Here is a 21,397-nt window from a genome sequence, read left to right on the forward strand (position 1 = left end):
TGAGATGCAGTAGTTCACAAGTTAAAAGGAGTCAGTAATGTGGTAAGGTTGCAGAACAGACAAGTTCAATCTAAGATACAAGTACAGGAGCACTGGGAATTTAAATGCAACACTATTACTCTACTAGTTTGAAGATTTTACCACTGTTCAAGTACAATATCAAAATTTTGAACAGTGATGAGAAACCATAGTAATTGGGTTTATTTGGCTTAGAAATGAATCCCCCCGAAAGAAATTGTCTAGGAGTCTCCAGTTGCAACTCCTTAAACATTGCAAGAATTCTAAAGGGAATGGTGCTTAGCTGTTGTACATGTCTGTTAAACTTAGGACAAAAAGTAACCAGTTCAATGTGTAGGAAGGGAGACAGAAATTTTAGAAAATTTATTTTAAAATGTCATGTACTGCCAACCACAGGAAAACATTATTTTAGAGAGGTGATTGACTTTTTTTTTTTCTTTCTTTTGAAAGTGGAGATTCTTAATAAACTAAATCTTAGACAAACATCTGTCAAGGATTACCCAGATAGACTCTATTTTATTTGAGGGTAAAGAAATAGACTCTCCAAGTTTTCCAAAGGACTACTCCAGCCCTGTACTTCTATGGTCCTACTTCTACTAATCCTGGTGTAAGCTACTTTTGGCAGAAGCAATTTAGGAAGTAATTCACAGGCAGAGGATTTACCCATACCTTCCTCTTACTTAGGGATTTCGGGTCAAAATTTTAACAAGGACTCACATTTTCCCTGGAACATACTGGTGACTGCTCTAATTATTCTTTGACAAGTTGCTAATGATGTGATGCTGAAATGATATTCTCATGGCTTGGTATCTTTATGATCATGACAACAATAAATACTTACAGAGGTATCAAGTCAATTTCACTAAATATTTGTGCATGTTTTAAAATTCACCCTTGTTGAGGAAAGCACTTAACAGTGTGCATACACATAATTAGTGACCAAAGAATTACATCTGTTTATAGTCTGGGATGCAATTATGGCACACTTAAGAGAACATTCTGTGTATATTCCATCACAGCATCACAACAATAAAGAAAAGTGTTCTGACTATGAACATGGAGACGAATGACAAGCTGAGTGATAAAATTTATCTCAATGGGATGCCTTCAGCAGTTACCCTTTCTTATTTAATTTTTAAAATTTTAATTTCTAGTAAAAATCATATATTGTATCTAATGTCAGTGAAATGTCTCTCTGGTTCTCATATCTCCAAAGTACATTTACAACATTTCAACTTTTATTTTGCTAGAAGCCCTAAAGTTTTGTTACAACTGTCCCCAGTGTATTATGGCACGTAGAGAAAATATACTGTTGGATATTTCTGAGTGACTTCAGCAGAAAGTGCTTCTTTTACTTCAGGAGAGTGACTTCAGCAACTCATACACTGTCTTCGAGTGCTATGTTCCCATAGCTTATCCTATTGTATTCTATAATTTTTTAAAACGGAAAAGAAATAGCTGCTAAAAATGTTAAGAAAAATTACACAAAACGATGGGGAAGTAATAAAACTTACTTGACTACAGCTATAAATCAAAGCACACAAGTAAGAATCGAAGAAAGTAAGCATGAAAGAACAGTCAGGATCAGAGAGAGACTGCGCACAGACAAAAAGTTATTAAATTGAAAACATGGAGATGAGCTATGAAGGAAGTCTGATACCCAGACTAATGTAAAACACAGTCTGAAAATATCTTAAAAACCAGTCAAGCTAAAAGCAGCACAAATATAAAGCAGACAACTAATGAACATCTTATCTCAATATTCACCTTGAACTTGATGGTTACAAGTTTGGTATGTGGAGTGTGTGAAATTTTTAACTTAAGAATACCAAGTTCTTCCTGCTGGGTAAGTGCTCTCTCTACTCATTGTTCATTAAGATTGCTTGAAAAGTGTCCAAGAAACAGCACCCCCATTTTAGATGATATACAGGATATCTATCAAATCCAAAGCTTCTTTGTAAAGAAAAGACAATGGAGAAACCAACAAGAACATCACTACTGAAAAAAAAAAGCCTTCAACTAGCTTATTTCTAGCAGTTGCTTATTAAGAGCCTGATCCAATTTTTGTTAATGATAACAAATTTTTTGTGACTTTGCAATGGGAGATGAAAGCAGAGCTGAGGTTTTCTGTTGAAGCCAAGATGCACACAGATAATAACAAACACCATCAAAACAAAACAATCCTTTGAGCAATGTTGAACCGATCCCCCCACCAGTTACCACATTTCAAACTGTACATATTCTGTGCAGTATTCCTTTTCTTTTGCTTTGTTTTCTTTGAACTGCTTTGAAAACAAGTTGTAATTAGAGGTGGTAATACACCTGCACGTACCTCTACACTTGCAGATAACACAGCCATGACTGTTCTGCTGGAAGCCCATCGGACAGATTTTACTACAAGGCAGGTCTGGGCATTTCTTACACCGACAGATTTCACAGCCATGCTTGTTCTTCCTAGATGAACAAAGTAATTTGTAAAAGGTCAGCAAGACACCTTAAATATCTACATGTCATGATCTTTAAAGCAAAAGCATCGCTTAGAAAAGTGCCTGATAATTAAAGAAAATTAAAGAAAAAAAGAGTGTTTTACCTTACTTATGTACAGAAAACACATATAGAAATCTGTAATTTTCCTCTGTACATCAGTATACTAAATGCGTGATACTACAGACTAAAAATTACTGCTCTTTACAAGATGTGGTGTAAGAGGCTGAACGCTCCTTTCTTTATTCTTTATTTTTTTAAAAATGCTTTCTATTTATAGATAAACTGTGTGCTCAGTGCTAGCCTGTGGAGAAGTCCTGACCTGTGTGATGTTTTCACCAACCTCCCACAACTCCCCTAAAGGGGATACAGTGCAATGGGGCAGGCAGGATGTCTGAGGCTGGGAGTGCCTGGGCAAGTTATTAAATGGTCCAGATGTGATACTTGGTGAGTCAGTGTCAGATCTGATACCCTGTGAGTCCATGTCTGATCAAAGTGTCATTCTTTCATATTAAGGTGTCATTCTATCATATCTACCTATCATTCAAATGAATACTTGCAAACTGCAAGATTCAATATTTATGCTTTTTAAACCTTAATTTGATTAACAGTAAATGACTTTGCTAAATATAGTTCAGAATAATCCTTATCGGCTGAAGAAAAACATTTTTAACAATTCAGTGTGACATCTACATTGCGACTGCCAGGGAAGAAAATCAGTAGAATTAAATTGAAAGAAACCAAAAGGAGAAACAAACTTGATTGCTTTAGACACCACAGAAAAGTCAAAGAATAAAGTGGAGTCAAAGAATGGAAAGAAAACACATAGAATTTGTTTTAAGAATATATTCAAGGTATGTCAGTGTTAAGTCCAAAATCACAATGACAAAAGACGTTAAATAGATCTTATTCAATGTTTTTCTCAGATTATAACTTTTGAATAGACTAAAGCAAGTGGCCTTGAAAATAACAATATATTTATGCACTCATAATATTAAAATTAAGAAAGCTTTTCCTGTTCAAACAGAACAATAATCACACTAAGTAAACAGTAAAAACTTCTGTAGTTCATACCAGCTGTCTCTGCTATTATGCAAACATATTCACATCCTTGAGCATATGGATGAAAGCTGTCTTCTCAAATTCTGTCCTCATAGCTTTAAGTTATTGACCTTGATACAGGCAATATATTAAGAGCTATGATATGGAAGCAGTATTAACTCCAAAATCTAACAGCCTTAGTGTACTCTTTAAATATCACATCCGATTAATCTGCTGATATATCAGTTTATAAAACAATTTTAATAGACATTAATTTTTAAAACACAAATACAAAACAGAAATAAAAACATATGTTCACATATACAGTCTGGAGACTACCGAACTGAACTAGCTACTGAAGACGCACGATATGTTGTGGAAAAAAAAATTGGATTCCACCTTTGTTGCAAATAGCAATTAAATATATTCTGATGGCTATTTTTCAGACTTTTTTATCTTTTCTTTGACAAAGTTCAAAATCAAATTTAAGCTAGCACAAAGGATTTCAGAGCCCCTTGTGAAACAGTTACACCATAAGAGGACTACATGGAGTTTTCAAGTAAATTCTTGAATACAGTTGTAAGTTGTATTCCTTTATTGCTGTTGTTTTATTCCAGCCACCCTTCCTGAAGATTCCATTGTGGAGTTCCCTCAGTTTCAGACACCTCAACACCATTTGCCTGTTTGTCTCACAACTTTAAGACACCTGTATTTTGTGACTGTTCACTGTCATGGCTCAAACTTCACTCTCCCTGGATGTTTTTAAACAATTCTGCATGCTTTCTACTTGTTTTAATTGACTTCACTCCTTTGGTACCTAATGTAAGCAATATTATTCTATCCAAAAAATGTTGGAGGTGAGAAAGACCACGAGGAAATGGAGACAGCATATGCTCTGTGGAAGAATCAAGGAAAAGATGAGATTTCATTTGAGGACTGGAAGAATAACCCTGTCAACAACACAGCCTGTGACAATACCAATATTTAAGGACTTTGTTGTGGTAGCTTTGTTAAAATCATAAAACCTATTAGTAGGTTGTCTCTCCCATTTTTCATCATGGACTTGAAGCCTAGCAGGCAGAGAGACAGTGTTCCATTGGTCAGTGTACCAGGTGGTACTGACCAATCATGTTTTCCCCAGTTATCTCCTCCCTTGTCCCTGCCTCCTAATGTTTATTCATTTACCCTCATCCAACCAATGTTAGCGGATTTGCATGCTCCGCCCCATCTCCACCCTCCTTCCAGACCCTTCTCTACCTAGCCCTATAAAACCCACCATTTTGTGTTAATAAAGTTGGATCAGCCCTTGGCTGTGAAGGTGTTCAGATGTGTGTTGTGTGTCTCTTCTTGGGCTGCATCACAGCTTGAACCTAACCTTCCAGCTTCCACTGCTAGCTTTCACCGAACATCTACAAGCTAGCCACAAGAACCCCTGACGCTGGTCTGCTCCTTTCCCTTTTTCAAAACTGCGTCAAAAAACTGAGACAGCTAACCAGACATTATTTCTGCTCAGTCTTTTGTGTTTCTTTTGTTCTGCTACCCATTTCAGCCATCCTTGCCTTTGAAGCCACTGGGTAAAACCTCTGGGAAGACAAAACTGACACTGCTTTTCTGTAACTTTCCTCCTGCTCTCCTTTCTGTCACTTGAGAAACTGAAAATAACTCAGCTACTCTTGAAGTCAACATGCCTGAAGATAATTTTATTAACCCTTTAAAATTCTTGCTGTTCCTCTCTCATCTACTACTAAGCGTGCTAAGAGAAAGACACACTACATGAAAGATTGCAATTATAAAAATCTGCTGCAATTATGAACAAGGGTCAAACAGAACTCTGAAATGAATCAGAAATTAAAGGAGTACTAGCATGACACTAGGAGCTGCAAATATAGTAAACTTCATTAAAAATCCTAAAGAAATAAATTGCATATGAACATTATCTGAAGATCTGCTATCATGAGGTACAAATTAAACTATTATGAAAAGCAGGTAGTAACATGGAATAGACCCATGAAAAATATATTGGTAAAGTATATATAGAAGCTATCAGACTAACTACTAAGAAATTTCTGTGACAAAAGATCTGCTCCATTTTCATTACCTATTTCACAGTCTAATGAATACCACAAATACCTACTTTTATGGAGAAAGAACTCTACCACAAATACAGGTTTTGAACACATTTACAAAAATGTAGATAAGAGGTAGCATTGTTCTTCACAAATTCTGTAAAGTAATTATCAGAAATGTCTCACTAAAATTAGTCTGCTGTCATATCAACATTAAAAGAAACTTGAAATATTAGATAATAATTTGAATAAAATAAATGGGCTATAAAATGAAAAGCTATCAAAGCATTCAAACAATTTCAAAAAGCTGTGTGCAAGAGACATTACTTGTAAGTATCTTTCTCATCTTGTTTGTCAAAGTCTTCAAAAAAAATTAAGCAGTTCTTTGCTTTTACAGTCTGCTGCTGTTCTTTGGGTTGCTGTTACTTAATATGTTGATCAAAATCCATTTTGAAGAATACTGTATTCTCACATCAAGTAACAACATATCTATTTTCCTGCATTTCCCCCTGCATTGCCACAAAGTAAACACAAGTACAGGTGCCTGGATTTTTGCATATTTTCAGTATGGACAGGGATTGAATTAAATACACTTTCAGAATGAGAATACGTACAAGTATCCAAAGGGACAGTACTTGTCACATACAATGGGTTTGCACTTCTTAGGCCGTGGTCGGCACTGACAGATCTCACAGTTGTGGATGTCAGTCTGGAAGCCGAAGGAACAGTCCAAGGAACAGCCCGAAATGAGGCCGGTGCACAGCTCCTCCCCTGCGAAGGATACATACAGGTTATCATAACATGAAAACCGTTTATATCAAACACATCTTTAGCAGACTAAATCTTCTGTTCCCTTTTACTTAGTAACTTTTTTAGTACTGGTAAGCCTTACCTTCAGACCCTTCTGTTTTTAAAATATTTAACAGAATTCTCCAGTAATGACCCCAACTGTATGAACAGACACCACAGAATTTCTTCACTTTCTGTCAGGAATTCGGGGGAGTACCACCTGGTACCATAAACTAACATGATTTTATTAATAGATGTACAGCCAATGGAGACCCCTTTAGGGATATGGACATTTAGGGACAGGGTTTTTCTAAAGAGGAGATCAGTATACGTTACTTATTCCATTCCTTACTTCTATGAGTCTGAAATGTAAAGATAATCTTCACATCTCTAACATGGTAATATACTGAAGGAAGCCCACACAAGGAATCTTAGCTTTACTTTAATGCCTTCTCTTTCATTTTTGTAATTTTGCAATTAAGACTGCAAAACAAGGACTTTACCTGACGTGGCTAAGCTAAGTGTTTCCTTATTTATTCTACCAGGTTAATGCTCATTTGTTAAAGTAGGAATGTTTTTTACTGTCTCAGAATGAGACCAAACCTTTGGAGAAAACTGGCAAATTCACTGCCTACTTCTGCAGTGGAATTGGGGTATACAAGTGCAATACAACTTAAGAGCCTCATTATCCCAAACAACAGTTCTCAGTTTAAATAGGATGAATATCATCAGGTTCATGGGTCTCACCTCTCCATTTTTATGCTAATTTGGTGTCTGAAGCAAAAAGGGTGCAACTTTGGGTTTGGCTTTTTTTTTTTTTGCCATTCAGGATACAGAAAAATGCCAGATCGTTCCATAACCCCTAGAGATTGTGTTTGTAAGCAGAGTATCGATGCTGCAAGATTTAAGTATTTACTCTCAGTCAGATCTAACCTTTGTACAGCAATGGTAAGCCTTATATCAGGTTCTCATTTTATTCAGACAGAAGCACATACAAAGATCTTCATGAACTTTCACACATTTTTGAAGGATTAAGTCAGGCTGATTTATCAGAAATACTAGATTTTTTAAAATATGTAGCTACTAATGCTGATTTTAAAACATTATAATGCAGAGAAAACTTTGATATTTTTCTCTGGTAAGGAGAAAAATGTATGTGTAATGCAAAGAATTTCTTCAAAGCAAGTTAAAATAATGAGAATTTCTTTTTCATTTATGAGATTTTATACTAGAATGTTTGTACAGAATTATTGCCTTGCAGCATACAGCAATAATAACTAACTAAACTTTTCATTATGCAAGACTTTATAAGGTAGTCATCATTTTTAAAGCTAGACTTGAACTTTATGAAGAATGTATGGAAAAGTATACTGGAAATCTCCAAAAAGAATCAATTCCAATTGATGGACCTTTGATATAATTTAAGTTATGATATCTTGTGCAGATGCTCAGAACTGATAGGTGAATAATCCTGGAATTGCACAGATGGAATCGATCAGAACCATTAATTTTCTGAAGCATACTTTGTCATGGAGATGAAATGTTTAGGTGGCTGTCCATAAACATCAGGCTCACAAAGACACGCTAAGAAACAAGAAGGTACAGAAGCAAAGGCATAGAAGAAATGAACAGGCATCTTAAAAACATGAAAGGAAGAGCTGGAAATAAAAATTTTTAAAAATATCTAAAAAACCAGAAACAACTAGAACATTTTTTTTTAGTTGCCATATTTCTTTATCATATTTGTCTCCAGGTTATCTGCTCAGGAGAGCTATCAAAGTACAACACTCATGACAACTGCATGCAGTCTCAAACCCAAGTACCATCACAGTTTACACACATACACAGTTTACATCTCCTGCGCAGTCCTAGTCCAGCATTTTAAACCAGGTATTTTTTTGAGAAAATGAAGTGAACAATCAATGTCACAAAGCAGAGTGCAGCTATCGGAGAAGGAAGAAAAAGAGAAAAAGACTGCAAACTTAAATATTCACAAGTGGATCAAATTCAATATACGCAACTGCCGGCCTGAAAATTTTTCTATACCCTTAGCTATAGCTTTAAATTAATCGTTACTAAAATAATCATAAATTCATTATGAAAGCATAAGTAAAAGAAGATTTTCTGCAAAGATTTTGCATTTCAAGTGACAAATATTAAAGAACAAGGAGAACTAGCTCATGAAAGTCAACTGCAATGAACCGAAGAAATTTATTACGGCAAAATGTTAGGGGGTTCCTTGTTTGAGGGTGTTTTCCACCTCTGTTTAGACAAATTTCATGAGCAAACTGAATCCCAAATAAGGGAATGTATTTGCAGAGAAGAGATCCAGCCCTAACTGATCTAATAATTGCTTCAAAAGTGGCAATAAGGGCAATCAGACAGGCTGAAATGGGTGGACAGGAAACATAAGCTAAAGCAGAAGAAAACTACTGTTCAGAGTTTTACAGAAATGCATTATACACTTGCATATCACTGCAACTCCAGCAGAATGGGATCAAGGTTCTGATCACACAGTAGATGTTATTTTTTGTGTTGTGTTTTTTTCTTTTTTTTTTTTTTCTGACCGATTAGTTATAGTGACATCACTTAGGCAGCTAAACTGATGGTTAGATAAAAGATAGAAGACTAAAACAGAAATAAAATTATCAATAGGAAATCAATTAAAGGGAAGATGCCTCTCACTGTGCTGCTTAGGAAAACATGATTTGTAGAAACCGTTAATTTTTCTTATGAAACATGAAATGTTAATGACATAATTTCAATAAAGAAAATAATCCATCTAAACAAGGTAGTAGGAGGGCTTAGGGGGATAAAGTAATATTGGGGTGAAATATAATACTGCAAACATACAAGGTTGTGCCATCCATAGGGAAGAAGCAAGGATTTATGTGACAATCTCAAGAGCTCAGAAGCAGAATACTGGTTGATCTCAGAATGATACTGACATGAGATGACTTTAGAAAAAGATGAATGTGTTCCTGAATGTCTCAGGCTAATAGAACCACATTTTTACAAGAAATACTTAGCTTTTTAATGTGAGGACAGACATTAGCTGAAATACCATATAAACCGCTGAAAGAATTATGTACAGTAGATGGCTAGAGCAATAATCATGGAAAGGTTGTTTGTCCTCAACCAATGACATAATTAAATAGTCTTCTGAGAGGAACTAATACTCTCTCGAGGACAAACAAATACTTATAGCAGTGAACCCAGCCCACACGACACGACCATACAGTTTTCTTTGCCATGTGCAACCACGACTGCAAAAGCAGCAGTAAAGTCAGTTACCAACAAGTCCAGGAGGTAGTTCGGTCTTCACTAGTACTCACTATACTGGCAAAAGCTATTGCTCTCAGACTTTGAGCCCCCTGAAGTCTGTAGTTATAGCAAATACTTTGTTCTGTAGTTCCAACAATTTAACACACTGCATGCTGACTCGAATACAGGAATTTCAAATTATTGGATTAATTTGGATCAATTTAATATAATGCTGCTGGAAAAATATGCAAGCAGGAAGAACAGCTGAGGATGAATTGGTCTTCAAAAAAAAAAAAAAAAAGCCAACCATATTTGTGAATTATTAACATACAGATATTGGCAAAGTTTTTAGGCCTGGTCACCAATGTTCATAAACTCCTTTTAAATATAGTGATTTTTTTCCCCCACTTTCTCCCCCCACTTACAGACACTTTCATACGTGCAGACTATAATAGAACTAATATTAGAGTTTCAGAAGAGCATGACACTGTTTAAGGGGAATCTGTTTGGGACATGGTGGTGGGACAACCCTTTCTGTAGAAGAAAGCCAAGATATGGTGAAGCTCTACACTTGAACTATGTGGTGTTTTAAAACTCTTTTCCACTAAGTATCTTACTGTCAACACTAACATCACCTCTTCTTTTAAAAGGTTGTCTGATATCTATAAAACCAAGTCCCTGGCTGCTGAAGGAAAGAAAAATACGTTAAAAAATCAGCATGTAAGAGCAGCTGATATACTGACATGACCTACTCTAGTCCAGGGCCTAGCCCGCAAACAAGATAACAACAACATTCTGTCCCATCATATGCAATGGCAGCAATCCCTGCATTTGGGATAATTCACTCAACAGTGGAATATTTCCGATACAACACCACCTCTCCTTCACAGGTATAGTATCTCAGAGCAATGTATCTCAAAAGGAATCACAAGTCTTTGGCCTAAATTCAAACCATTGGATGCATAATTTATTCCTGGTTTCAGAGTGCTCACATCCCTACCTCACACCTATGAATAACAGGAGTGTTATAAAATATTGCCCAAAAACCAAGCTGAAAAGTAAAAAAAAAATCAATTCCATGAATCACATGTTTAGCTCTAAAAAATGTCTTCTGTTTGAACTTATAATAGCTTGATTGTAATTCCAGCTTTTATTTAAAAAAAAAGACTTCATTTCTTCTAACATATGTATGGTATATAAAAAATGTTAAGCTCTTAAACTGGGATATTTATGTTTCTCCAATATATTATTTTACATATGGACACACTGATATTTGTACTGCAAAGACTGAAGGTCATCTTACTCTAAAAACTTTTGAAAATGCATTCTATGTTGAAATACTTTTAGGTTTTGGTTGTTTTTTTTTTTTTTTGTCCTCTAATTCATAGATGAAAAAATAACTGCCAGAGAGTATTACTAAATATGTGACAAGTATTTCAACTTGGCTCAGGCTGGTGTCCATTTCTGACAATTTGTAGTGTGGCTACAAAAGCTAGCTACATACCTTTACCAGCATTATTTTCTTGACGCTGAGGCTAGATCATATCAGGAGAACTGTTTCACAGTACCTTTATAATTAAGCACTCCTCAGCCGTCCTCTCGGTGTGGATTGCTACTGCTGGTTTATCTTCGGGGGTGGGGATCTGGGGAGGCAAATTTATGAAGGAGAAAACTAGGTTACTTATCAGTAACTGGAATTCTCTGAATATATTGCCTCCACAGATCCACACTAACCCTCCCTCCTTTTGTTAGAATTAGCTCACGATTCACAAAAGCTGGATAAAAATGAAGGGACTGGGCACTGTGATGCTAGAAAACCCTGTTTAAAAAAAAAATCATCTCATGAGTCCACTGAGGCAAATTAATGGCTTGAATACTTGCTCTAAGCAACTCTAGGATTCACGTACAACACATAAATTCATGAAAATGGAATTGTAGCCGTGATTGCTGGAGAATGATCAAGCTTCAAGCACATTGGATTTGTGGGTTTTTTTCCCTTTCATATGTCAGTTGAAGTTCTTATCTACTCTTACTGTACTAAACCCAGTATATTGTAATTTTCAGAGATCCTGCTTAAGACTTTTATTCTAATGAGAAGATAGATAAAATTTATTTGACATGAATAGTTCATCTTAATCCTCTTCAGGGAGCACTTCTACTATCTTGCACATGTGTACTTAGAGTTAATATTTCTATTCTATTTAAAATATGTACTTTTTTTCTGACTTAAGCCTTAAATTTTTAGCAAACATGCTTCATCCCAAATTTTCCATGACTGTATTTCATTAAGTGAGGTCTAACATGGAATAGTTATTCCCTTTTACATTACTGTAGAAGAATAAAACATTCTTTTTTTTATCTACAAAATTATTTAAAAAATCCAGGATGCACTCTCCTTGCACTAAGGGTGACTACCCAGACTATGTTTTATTTTATAAGTTTTATTTTCCATGGAATTTGTTGCTAAATCAAAGTAACTCTGGAAGATAATTGGTACTAAAATAGAAAAATGTTACATAATTTATATTTTATTTTACTATTTTGAGGACTTTTGCACTGTCTGAAATGTACATTATGATTAGTTCATAATTATTTGATAGAAAAATAAACATAAAATATGTTTATTTAAATGGGCAAAATTAAACACTGAGGGAGTTTAGTGTTTAGAACACATCTCTGAGTACAGATTAAACAACCAGAGTAAATCACCAGTGTAAATAACAGGAGTAAATAATGAGAATGTAGGAATGAAATATTCAAAGTTTGTCTAGAATAGTGAAAGGTTAGCAAAACCCATCCCAAACTCTAACTACTGAAGGATTAACACATGGAAAAGAGGAGTTGAGATGTGTTCTCTGATTGCAGTCAGTCTCTGCAAAGTTTTTCTTAGGCTTTTTCCAGTCTTCGCTTCATCCACTTTTTCACAGCCTTAATTGTTGCTATTTATAAACAGCCTGTAGATGCACCTACCTAACTTTTGTCAAACCTTCCAATCCTGCCTTTGAATGTCTACACAACTAAATGAAGTCCCACATTGCCAAACCCAGAGTCCATGCTGGAATTTCATTCTGCTTCATCACCTATAAAGGGATATGGTGTGACTTGCCAGAATATTGAAGACCATGCTTCAGGTGTGTGCTAGTATAGAGTGAATGACAGCACCTCCTTTTTAACTCCATGGTATCAACCATTTTCTTCTCATTTAAGGAAAAGGTATTAACATTTTTCCAAAAAAAATATTTCGGAATATATACCTAGAATGTGATTTGGGGAAAGGGTGGTATCATGTCTAGAGAACTGTGCAAAACACATAATATATGAAGACTTCTAATTTTTGAGTAGTTATTGAATGGTTTGCTTGGATAGATGAAAGAGACCACGATACAAAGTGGATGATGATGTATTATAATGTCCAGGGAAAACGACTCATCTCAGCCTTCTACAACTGCATCTCTCCATAAGTAGTCTGGAATTAATGAAACTGGATGACAGCTGCATCTTGGAACTGCAAAGGTAAGCCTTCTAAATGAAGCAACAAATTTTTAAAATTGACAGCAGCACTCCAATTCAATTTTAGTAAAATTTGAAAGGTTAAAAAAATACTGAAGTCATACAAGCTCAGAGTTACACCCTGAAGAGTACTTCACATTCAATTCATTTGGCGTAAAACACTGTAGTCCCAGTTGCAGGAGAGATTTTAAAGGATTTTTCTTTTCCATCAATCAAATACAGGGAATAGACAAGGCCCTGACTGCAGACTCTCACTGAAGAATGACAATGTCCAGCAGCAACCAGATTCTAAACCCTCAGATACTGCAATCTGAAGGCATTATTCAAACTGCCCGTTAGTCTTCCTTGGAGCAACAAGAGTCCTGCCTCAGAAACAGCCCATCCCTGGTCTTCCACAAAGACTCCTCTGAATGTACTCCTTCTCCAAAAGACTTTAATCTACTCCAGCTCTCCCTATGAAACCAGAGGCCTAGACACACAAAAAACAATCACTTGCACACTACAAATCCCAATTTCTTTTCTTATTTACTGTTTTCTATTTGTTGTGTTTTTTTTTTTTTTTTGTTCTTGTATCATCTTATATAATTTTTAAAATGTATTTAATGTTTTTCCTTCTTGTTTTAGTTTTATTCTTGGTATTTGCAGTGGTTCTTACTAAATCCTCAATTTTACTTTTTACCTTTTACTGTCCTGTAGTGCTGCTTTGGCTTATATATGTTTCTGGTCAGTATGATCAGTCTTTCTCCCTCATCGTTTGTGGATCCATCTCTCCTCATTAGAACTTGCTCCCTGTATCTATCTATGCTCACTCTTTGCTCAACATAGTTTTTTGCTCCCTTCTCTTATGACTATGGTCTGACTTCGTATTTTTTTTAAAAAATATTTTATTTGATTTTACTTTACAGCATGTATGTTTTTTACTGTGTGCTGCTACAGCATGTTTTCGCATTCACTGCAAAAACATGAAGAAGGATAAAAGACTACTAAAGTAAACTACTTCTATTGATAGCATCTTCTAGAAATGTTATGATTTGCTTCTTTCATCCTTCTCGTTCTGTTGCTGGCTTGAATCAGCCTGGACAAACTTGAAACTAAATTACAATAAAGCACCAAACAAGTTTCATGATATTCTACTTACATAATTATTCCAAATAAACCTGCTGTACTTATTTCTGGCTACGTGACTGTAAATGAAGGTAATAATGAAGAAAAAAATTACATCTTCACTCTGTGTTCTTTCACTTTGTCATTTTGCTTTTATTTTGGCTGAAATAAACAGAAGTATAATGAATCTTCAGCAGAGATATCTAAAGAGAAATTAGCAAAAACCAAAACTTTATTGGAAAGAGATTAGTAGAATTTGTATATTATGACTTCAAATGGTAACAGGGGGCAGGGAGGCCTCCTTTACTCAGGCACTTTAAAACTGACTCTGTTGAGCAGCTTAGAACAGCAAAAAACAAGAGGGTGCAATGTAAAGACAGCGGTATTCCCAAAAGTCCGTATCAGTCTTCGTGAACTAAAGGTAATACACATTCTCATATTTTTAAGAGAGCCAAGATGCAACTAAACTGATTTTGACATCAAAGGTTTGGACATAGGATCTCAAAATGCAGAGAATTAGTGCAGTGTATTTTCAGCATATTTGACCTAAACCTCCTTTCTTCTCATTTCTTGTACACTCATTTGTCCAGAGCCTTGCAAGCAAGAGACATTACTTGGCAGAAAAATTCAATTTCTGTCATTCTGATTGATAACTACCTAATGATGAAGACTTCCAAGCTGTTATTTTCACTTCTTTAGAAAATAAAGGTTTCCCTTTGCTCAGTGACTGAGATTTTAAAGCAATCTACTAGTCACATTTTTTAAGTGGAAAAAAAAGATGTCAGACAAATGATACTGCTAAGCTTGCTCCAGACAGTTTGCTACCGTACCATGAAAATAAATTCAAGCAAATCTGGAAAGAAAAAAACTTTCTTGAATAGGTTCTTAAGCACTATTTAATCAGAAATACTCCAAGCAAGAACAGAGATTTCCTGGGATGTGGTATGTGTACCTGTGCAGCCAGGTAATCTAGGAAAAATGAAATGATCCTTTGGAGTGATGTGTCTCCTGTGCACCAAACTGGAAGAAAGAACTGCACACACAGGTATAGATGATGAAACTTGCCAACTATGTCCATCTTGTTTGTGTCAAACTTTACAGTCAATTTAGTAATAATATAAGGAGAAGGAAAATCAAATTCCAATATTAAAAGCAGAACTAAACATTTCTAATTTTGTCCTTCAGAAGAACTAGGTAAGGCATGTAATACAAGACAGCATGGATGTAATCTATGGAAAGTCATTCTTCCACAATACAACTTGTAATCAAAAGTAATATTTCTGTATTACCATGATAACATTATTGCCTACAGTATATTTATTTTTATTAAGATGTCCTCTCCTTTACCTTATGGAGTTAAAAAATGCATATTTCCCCAGAGGGGAAAAGAAAACAAACCAGGGCAGCCCTTTTTGCTGCTTTAGCAGAACATGAATCCAATCCTAAAACTCTTTAGTTTATACTAATTAAGAGGTTTTTTTTCACCATATCTACTGGGACACCTAAAATAATCATATTGGTTTAGAAAGTGGCTGAGAACGGGCGGATTGAAATCAAAGGAAGGGAATTACACAACTAATATTTTACACAACTAATATTTTAGTTGTGCAAGCCTTAGATGCTAAAAGAAAGGTGCAAAATTACAACAGCATTAGAAAGAGAGTTTAAACCCACTCCTAGGCTGGGTTGGCAGCTGGGACTAGTACTCCACAGGTGTCCTTTGTTGGCTAGTTCCAAAAACCAACCTGAAATTGCTTTATATTTCTTCTGCAAATATTGAACTTTTAAGGAAACACAAGCAGAAAATACATTTTTGCTGATACATACAAAGTTCTCACAAGGTACAGTCATTTTCCTTGGGGAAGAAATAGATGTTAAAACCTACATAAATGTTAACTGAAGATATATATAATATCAATATATGTTATAGAAACAAATTTAAATATGGATATGCTTGTATATATACAAACACCCACTCCTCCAGGTATATAATTTTCAAAAAATTATCCTCAAAATATAAGTTTTGATGAAAAAAGCTAAGTTGAAAATAGGCTGTTTAGCAATAGAAGTTTCTGAAGTGCACAAACCTAGATGCTCTTGAAATTCTTTACATAACACAGAGAAAAATGGAATGTGGAAGTCTGACTAGACTTCTCAAAGTCTGAATGAATATTAAGGGCCAAATTATTACCTTTTCTACCCAGCTGCTAATGTTTTACCTCAAGTCAAACATTACACGTTTTCCTCCAAAAAAAATTTTAAGCAAGCAAGCAATGCCAGAGATCAGGAGCCTGTTCCTTACAGACGAACAACTTTAAAGCACGCACATAACTGATACAACATATAGCCAACATTATGGATGGAAAAAAACCAGCATACTAGCATTTTTACATACAGCTTGAAATAAAAGGTAGAAGCCACTGTATTTTTGCATACTCACTGGTTTTGCACTGACAAATGCGACAACCATTTTGGTCCAGCTTGAAGCTATAGATGCAGTCTTTTTCAGTCAAAGTGCAGTTCACCAAAGCCTCACAGGTGGGCGGACCTATTGTGATATAAGTTGGTTCTGGGGGTAAGAAAAAAAATAAATAAATTTGAGATTCCTTGAATATTTTAATTAAGTTCACAAAAATCCATACACAGTGCAGTAATCAATAGTTTTAATTATTTTTGTTTCTGATGAATAGTCTTGGTACTTCTGAACAATAAAAGAAACAGACTTTGTTTTGAAGTGATGTACACTCAAAGAGTATAAGGCTGCAGAAAATTTATGAAGTATTAAAACTGGAAAAAGATTCTACCTTTTTTTTTTCTCACTATGAAATCCGCTTTACTGCATATGCAATTTGAAACTGAGTGTGAAATATTTATTTGCCCACTTTTCTCCAAAAGAAGTATTTCATCAAAACTTCATGCAGCTTTTTTTGCTTTAGAAACCGAAAAGAGCTTCCTCTGAAGCTCAGTTGATTGATACTACCAAGCTTTACATCAAAGCACATGACTCAGTAGTCAAATTGTTCTCTGTGTGAATAAAATCACTTCTAATGAAATTTATAACAGAAGAGACTCTGAATACTAAAAGGGAATGTAAGATTCACTGCATGTGAAAGATCTCTGGAAACCATTCAACATGTCTATTCATCGAAAACATCACTTCTTATAGTATACTTTGTACGACCAGATCATGCTTTTCAAGTTGAGGATATTATTGCCAATTAGAAGTTACTTATAAACAGCACAATACTTATTTTTTGACACCATTTAAATATGTTGGAGTATGCAATTTGTTTTGATACACTGGGCAGCCAGATATATTAATGTGTTCTAGTATACAAAGTTGTTAGAATAAAACAAAGTCCAAAGACTTACGTAAAGAACAAGGAAATTTCAAAACTACTATCATAAAACAGGATACAGAAGGAAAGAAACATCTATCTTTTCCAAATGAATTTTTACTCTGTCTGACTAATTTTGTCTACCTTGTATTTTTCATAGAACTTAACACTGAAGAACCAATGAATTTAAAATTATGAGCATTATTAACATTATAAAAAGCATTCTGGAAATAAAAATGCCAAGACTTTTAAAGAACTTTAATTTCAGAGTTTCAATTGTTTGAGTGTATCCTGTCTCCTCAAGAAATGGAGACTTACAGGAAATTAATTTAAAAATAATTCAACGTATGTATTAATAAATTGTGAAAATTATATGGACTGGAGGTGGCCACATCTTGCCATCTCTCATCCTCAAACCACAGATTTTGCTATTTTTACTTATAGGCAGATGGTCTTTACTGCCACAATAAGAGTAAAATATTACTCAGCATTGATTGTTAGATGTTTACACTGATAACCAAAATACTAATTTCCGTGCCTATTAGTTCCATGTCCAGCAGGCAGATTTTGCACCCAAGCCTTCCAGTCAAGTGAAAATTATCCTATTACAAGAATGAGCTTTTCTGCTTTCATTGTCTTTCACAGTTTTCAGCTTTCGTAGCTTCTCCCCAGCTCTGCTCTGCAACAAGGACAATTTTTACAGCTGATGAACATTTTTACTCATTTTAAAGTTAAGATCAGCTAACTAGAGTTCAGAGGGAAAAAACTGCATTAAAGACACTACAGCTAGGTTAAAGAACTTCAAACTTATCTTAGAGGTCATGGTTCAGATTACTCACTTTGCTGAAAGTTTCAAAGTAACATTCAAATTCTGCTGTTTGTATAATTTTTAGTAGGAAAGTAGCAATACATTTTATAAACATATAAACCAGTACCAACGGCTTTGCTCATATACAAGGTGAAAATCTGTATAATGGTATCCATGTCTCCCTAGACCCCTCAAACTTCTGGTTTAAATTAAAATTTTTCATATTTTTTGTAAGGGTTTAATATAAATTACTAGGTTGGAGGTCAAAGGATGGGTTACTGCAAATTCTGCATTTCACAGCTCTGAGTTTGCACATGTAGTGCAGAAGAGTAACCATAATGAGCAATGTATTTTAAAATCCATGGATTTCCAAACTAGATTTCTTTTAAGCTCAGTGTAAGAACTTTTTGTTTTTGTTTCCAAGTACATTCAGCAAACTATCTGACTAAATCATATTCATGTCTAATACTTAACATTTGCAACTTTAACAAACCATTACTTTAGGAATAAAGAACATATTGCTATACACCAATAACATTTTACATTCCAGAAACTCCATTAATTAATCCCACCTGTTTAAGACTCTGAGTATATAAACTAGTTTTGCAACCAAACTGATTTTTAGCATCTGGTGACTGTTCTGAAAACCTCCTTTCCTACCTCACTCCATTCTCTAACCAAAATTTCCTAAACATGCAAAAGACTGGAATGCAAGAGTTACCCTGAAGCTACATTCACGTTCCTCGTCAGCCAGCCCGAACAAGCCCAAACCCTACAGGTCAAGTGACAGAAAAGCCACAGCAATGTTTATATTCACAGGTAGTTAAAACTACTACAAATCATATGAATCGTTAATGCTACACAAAGGGAAGTTCACAGGCAGTAACACAAGCTGGAGGACTGAAGGAGACTATAGCTTTAGCATAGGAATGCAGAATGTGTGGCAAAACTTGCAGTTAAAGAAACCGCCACAAAACCTTATTGAAAGTTGAGATGCAAGTTAATTAGTATTCATTGATCCACTTAGGTGTAAACTAATCCTAGAGAGATTTAGGATTGTGTTTTACTCCCTGTTACTTAAGTCCACCCCTGAAGATAACCTCCCTTTAATTGCAGATATAATTTAATATCTCAGAAAAAGAGTAGGTATAATATATATAATGTTATACAATTTCTGTGGTGACTTTCCAAAACTATACCTCTGTGTTTTATGCCTTGGGCACACCTAACAGTTATTTGTGTGCTTGATACACCCTGTAATGTGGTATTTCTTTCAAGAGATGAAATTGAACTGTTTTATATTCATTTGAAAGGATTTTGTTAGTCTCCTATCAATTGCGTTTTATTATTCTGTTACCTTCCACTTTTTGGCCTGCTTTCAGCATCCTCAGCATTTCCAGAGAAGCTACAAATCTGTTTTTGACCCCTCCTCTCCCTAAAGGTAAGCCCTGAGATACAGTAATTTTATATGCATGCCTGCTTCTCAATGAGCTGCAAGTAGAGGACAAAAGAAATAATTTCAGTCCCTGCCCCCACATGTGCAAAAATGCAGCCAGGGGGAAAAAAAAAAAAAATCAGCCCTTTTCACTTCACTAGACAAGACTCAACAAATAAAGCCAGCTCTGCTATGCCAGACTTCTGGCTATTTGAATAGGCAAGCAGTAGCTAAGCTTGAAAAAGCATGTACCACTGCATGAGCTGAACTGGGCTTTCACTGCTGCTCTTGGTAGAAACGGTAGAAGAAAGATCCAGTGCACAAATGCACACACAATGGGTGGGAAAAACGGGTGCTGTTTCTGCCTGTGTGCTTTACCGATGATACAACTATACCATAGAGAGAAAGAAAGAAGAAAACAGAGAGAAGGGGATTGAAGAGAGTCTGGATGAAAACAATGGATTATTTAATGGAGCACAGATTTTGCTGATGTCAAGTACTTACATATAAGGTTAAATGAAGAATTAGAACATCTTGCTTCCATTTATCTCTGAACCTGATACTTTCTATGCTGAATTTTAGTACAGAAGATTATTAATTTGCCTGCTGTGAGGTTGGTAAAATTATCTGAATTAATTTTTTACCCTGCTATTTACTTAAAAACAACTTCAACAGTTTTGAATTCCACAATGGATATTTCAGCCGCTGGTGGTTCATCCGTCTGACTAGTCCACTGAAAAATACTACAGTATGTGATCAAAACCCTGAATCTCATTCATATTAGCTTGAAAAGGGAAAGAAGAGAAATGGGGAAAAGGAATATGGTGACATACACGTAATGGTTGTAGCTGGCTTTGTCCTTAAGGAGACTACATTAGCAATACCAATAAAGAAACTTGTTGTCACCAAAAAAAAAAAAAAAATTGTCAAGGTAGAATATTTTCACTGGTATATTTCTATCCATAATACTTTTGTAATATGAGCAAAATCAATCCTTAGTCCCCTCTTTTTTTGTTTCTGAGACCTCCCACTTTTCCTGAGTGATGTGATACAGCTTGTATTACAAAGAGCAGACATTTTCTTCTATTAAAAATGAGAAGTACTATACATACACACACAGAACACAGGATGGTCCAGTACTGTGCCTTATATATAGTTCTTGTTAACCTTTGATGAGTATTGAGGTTCTAAGCTAATGCTCAACCAAAGTAATCAGGTACGGAGAGAAACTGATGCACTCATGTTTCAGTGAGGTGAGGGGAAAATTTGTTTCTCAGGATTAGAATTTTATTATATACACAGTTTGATCAGTTCAAGTTACCAAAAAGAAGAGACAGAAAACTAAAATACACCATAGATTGCTGAAGCCCTGGAAAAAAATAAAAACAAAGGTAAAAAAATCAGAGATGAATTATTGCTATCTTGTTGACGTCTACTGTTTATCTGAGTGGTTTTTTCTTCTAACTTTGCAGACTTAATTAAAATTAACTAAAGAATTATATAGAAGTGAAATAATAAAAAAAATCCTTCCTAAAGATGG

The 21,397-nt window shown here is 35.1% G+C and overlaps 1 protein-coding gene across 1 annotated transcript in view; it reads right to left on the minus strand.

Annotated features, from left to right (window-relative positions):
* Positions 1-1,396: 1,396 nt before the first annotated feature.
* The window catches only part of LOC114062546 (cysteine-rich motor neuron 1 protein), a 156,455-nt gene continuing 136,454 nt past the window's right edge, over positions 1,397-21,397 (minus strand). Inside the window, exons 8-11 of the mRNA XM_027894108.1 lie at positions 16,717-16,845; positions 6,224-6,380; positions 2,351-2,472; positions 1,397-1,446 (exon numbers count right to left, since the gene is read on the minus strand). Of these exons, the coding sequence (XP_027749909.1) occupies positions 1,397-1,446; positions 2,351-2,472; positions 6,224-6,380; positions 16,717-16,845 (458 nt within the window). The remainder of the gene's footprint in view (positions 1,447-2,350; positions 2,473-6,223; positions 6,381-16,716; positions 16,846-21,397) is intronic.

Source organism: Empidonax traillii, unplaced genomic scaffold (assembly GCF_003031625.1).
Source record: "Empidonax traillii isolate 1590-97213 ecotype Southwest subspecies unplaced genomic scaffold, ASM303162v1 scaffold417:size1128589, whole genome shotgun sequence".
In the NCBI taxonomy this organism is placed as follows: Eukaryota; Metazoa; Chordata; class Aves; order Passeriformes; family Tyrannidae; genus Empidonax; species Empidonax traillii.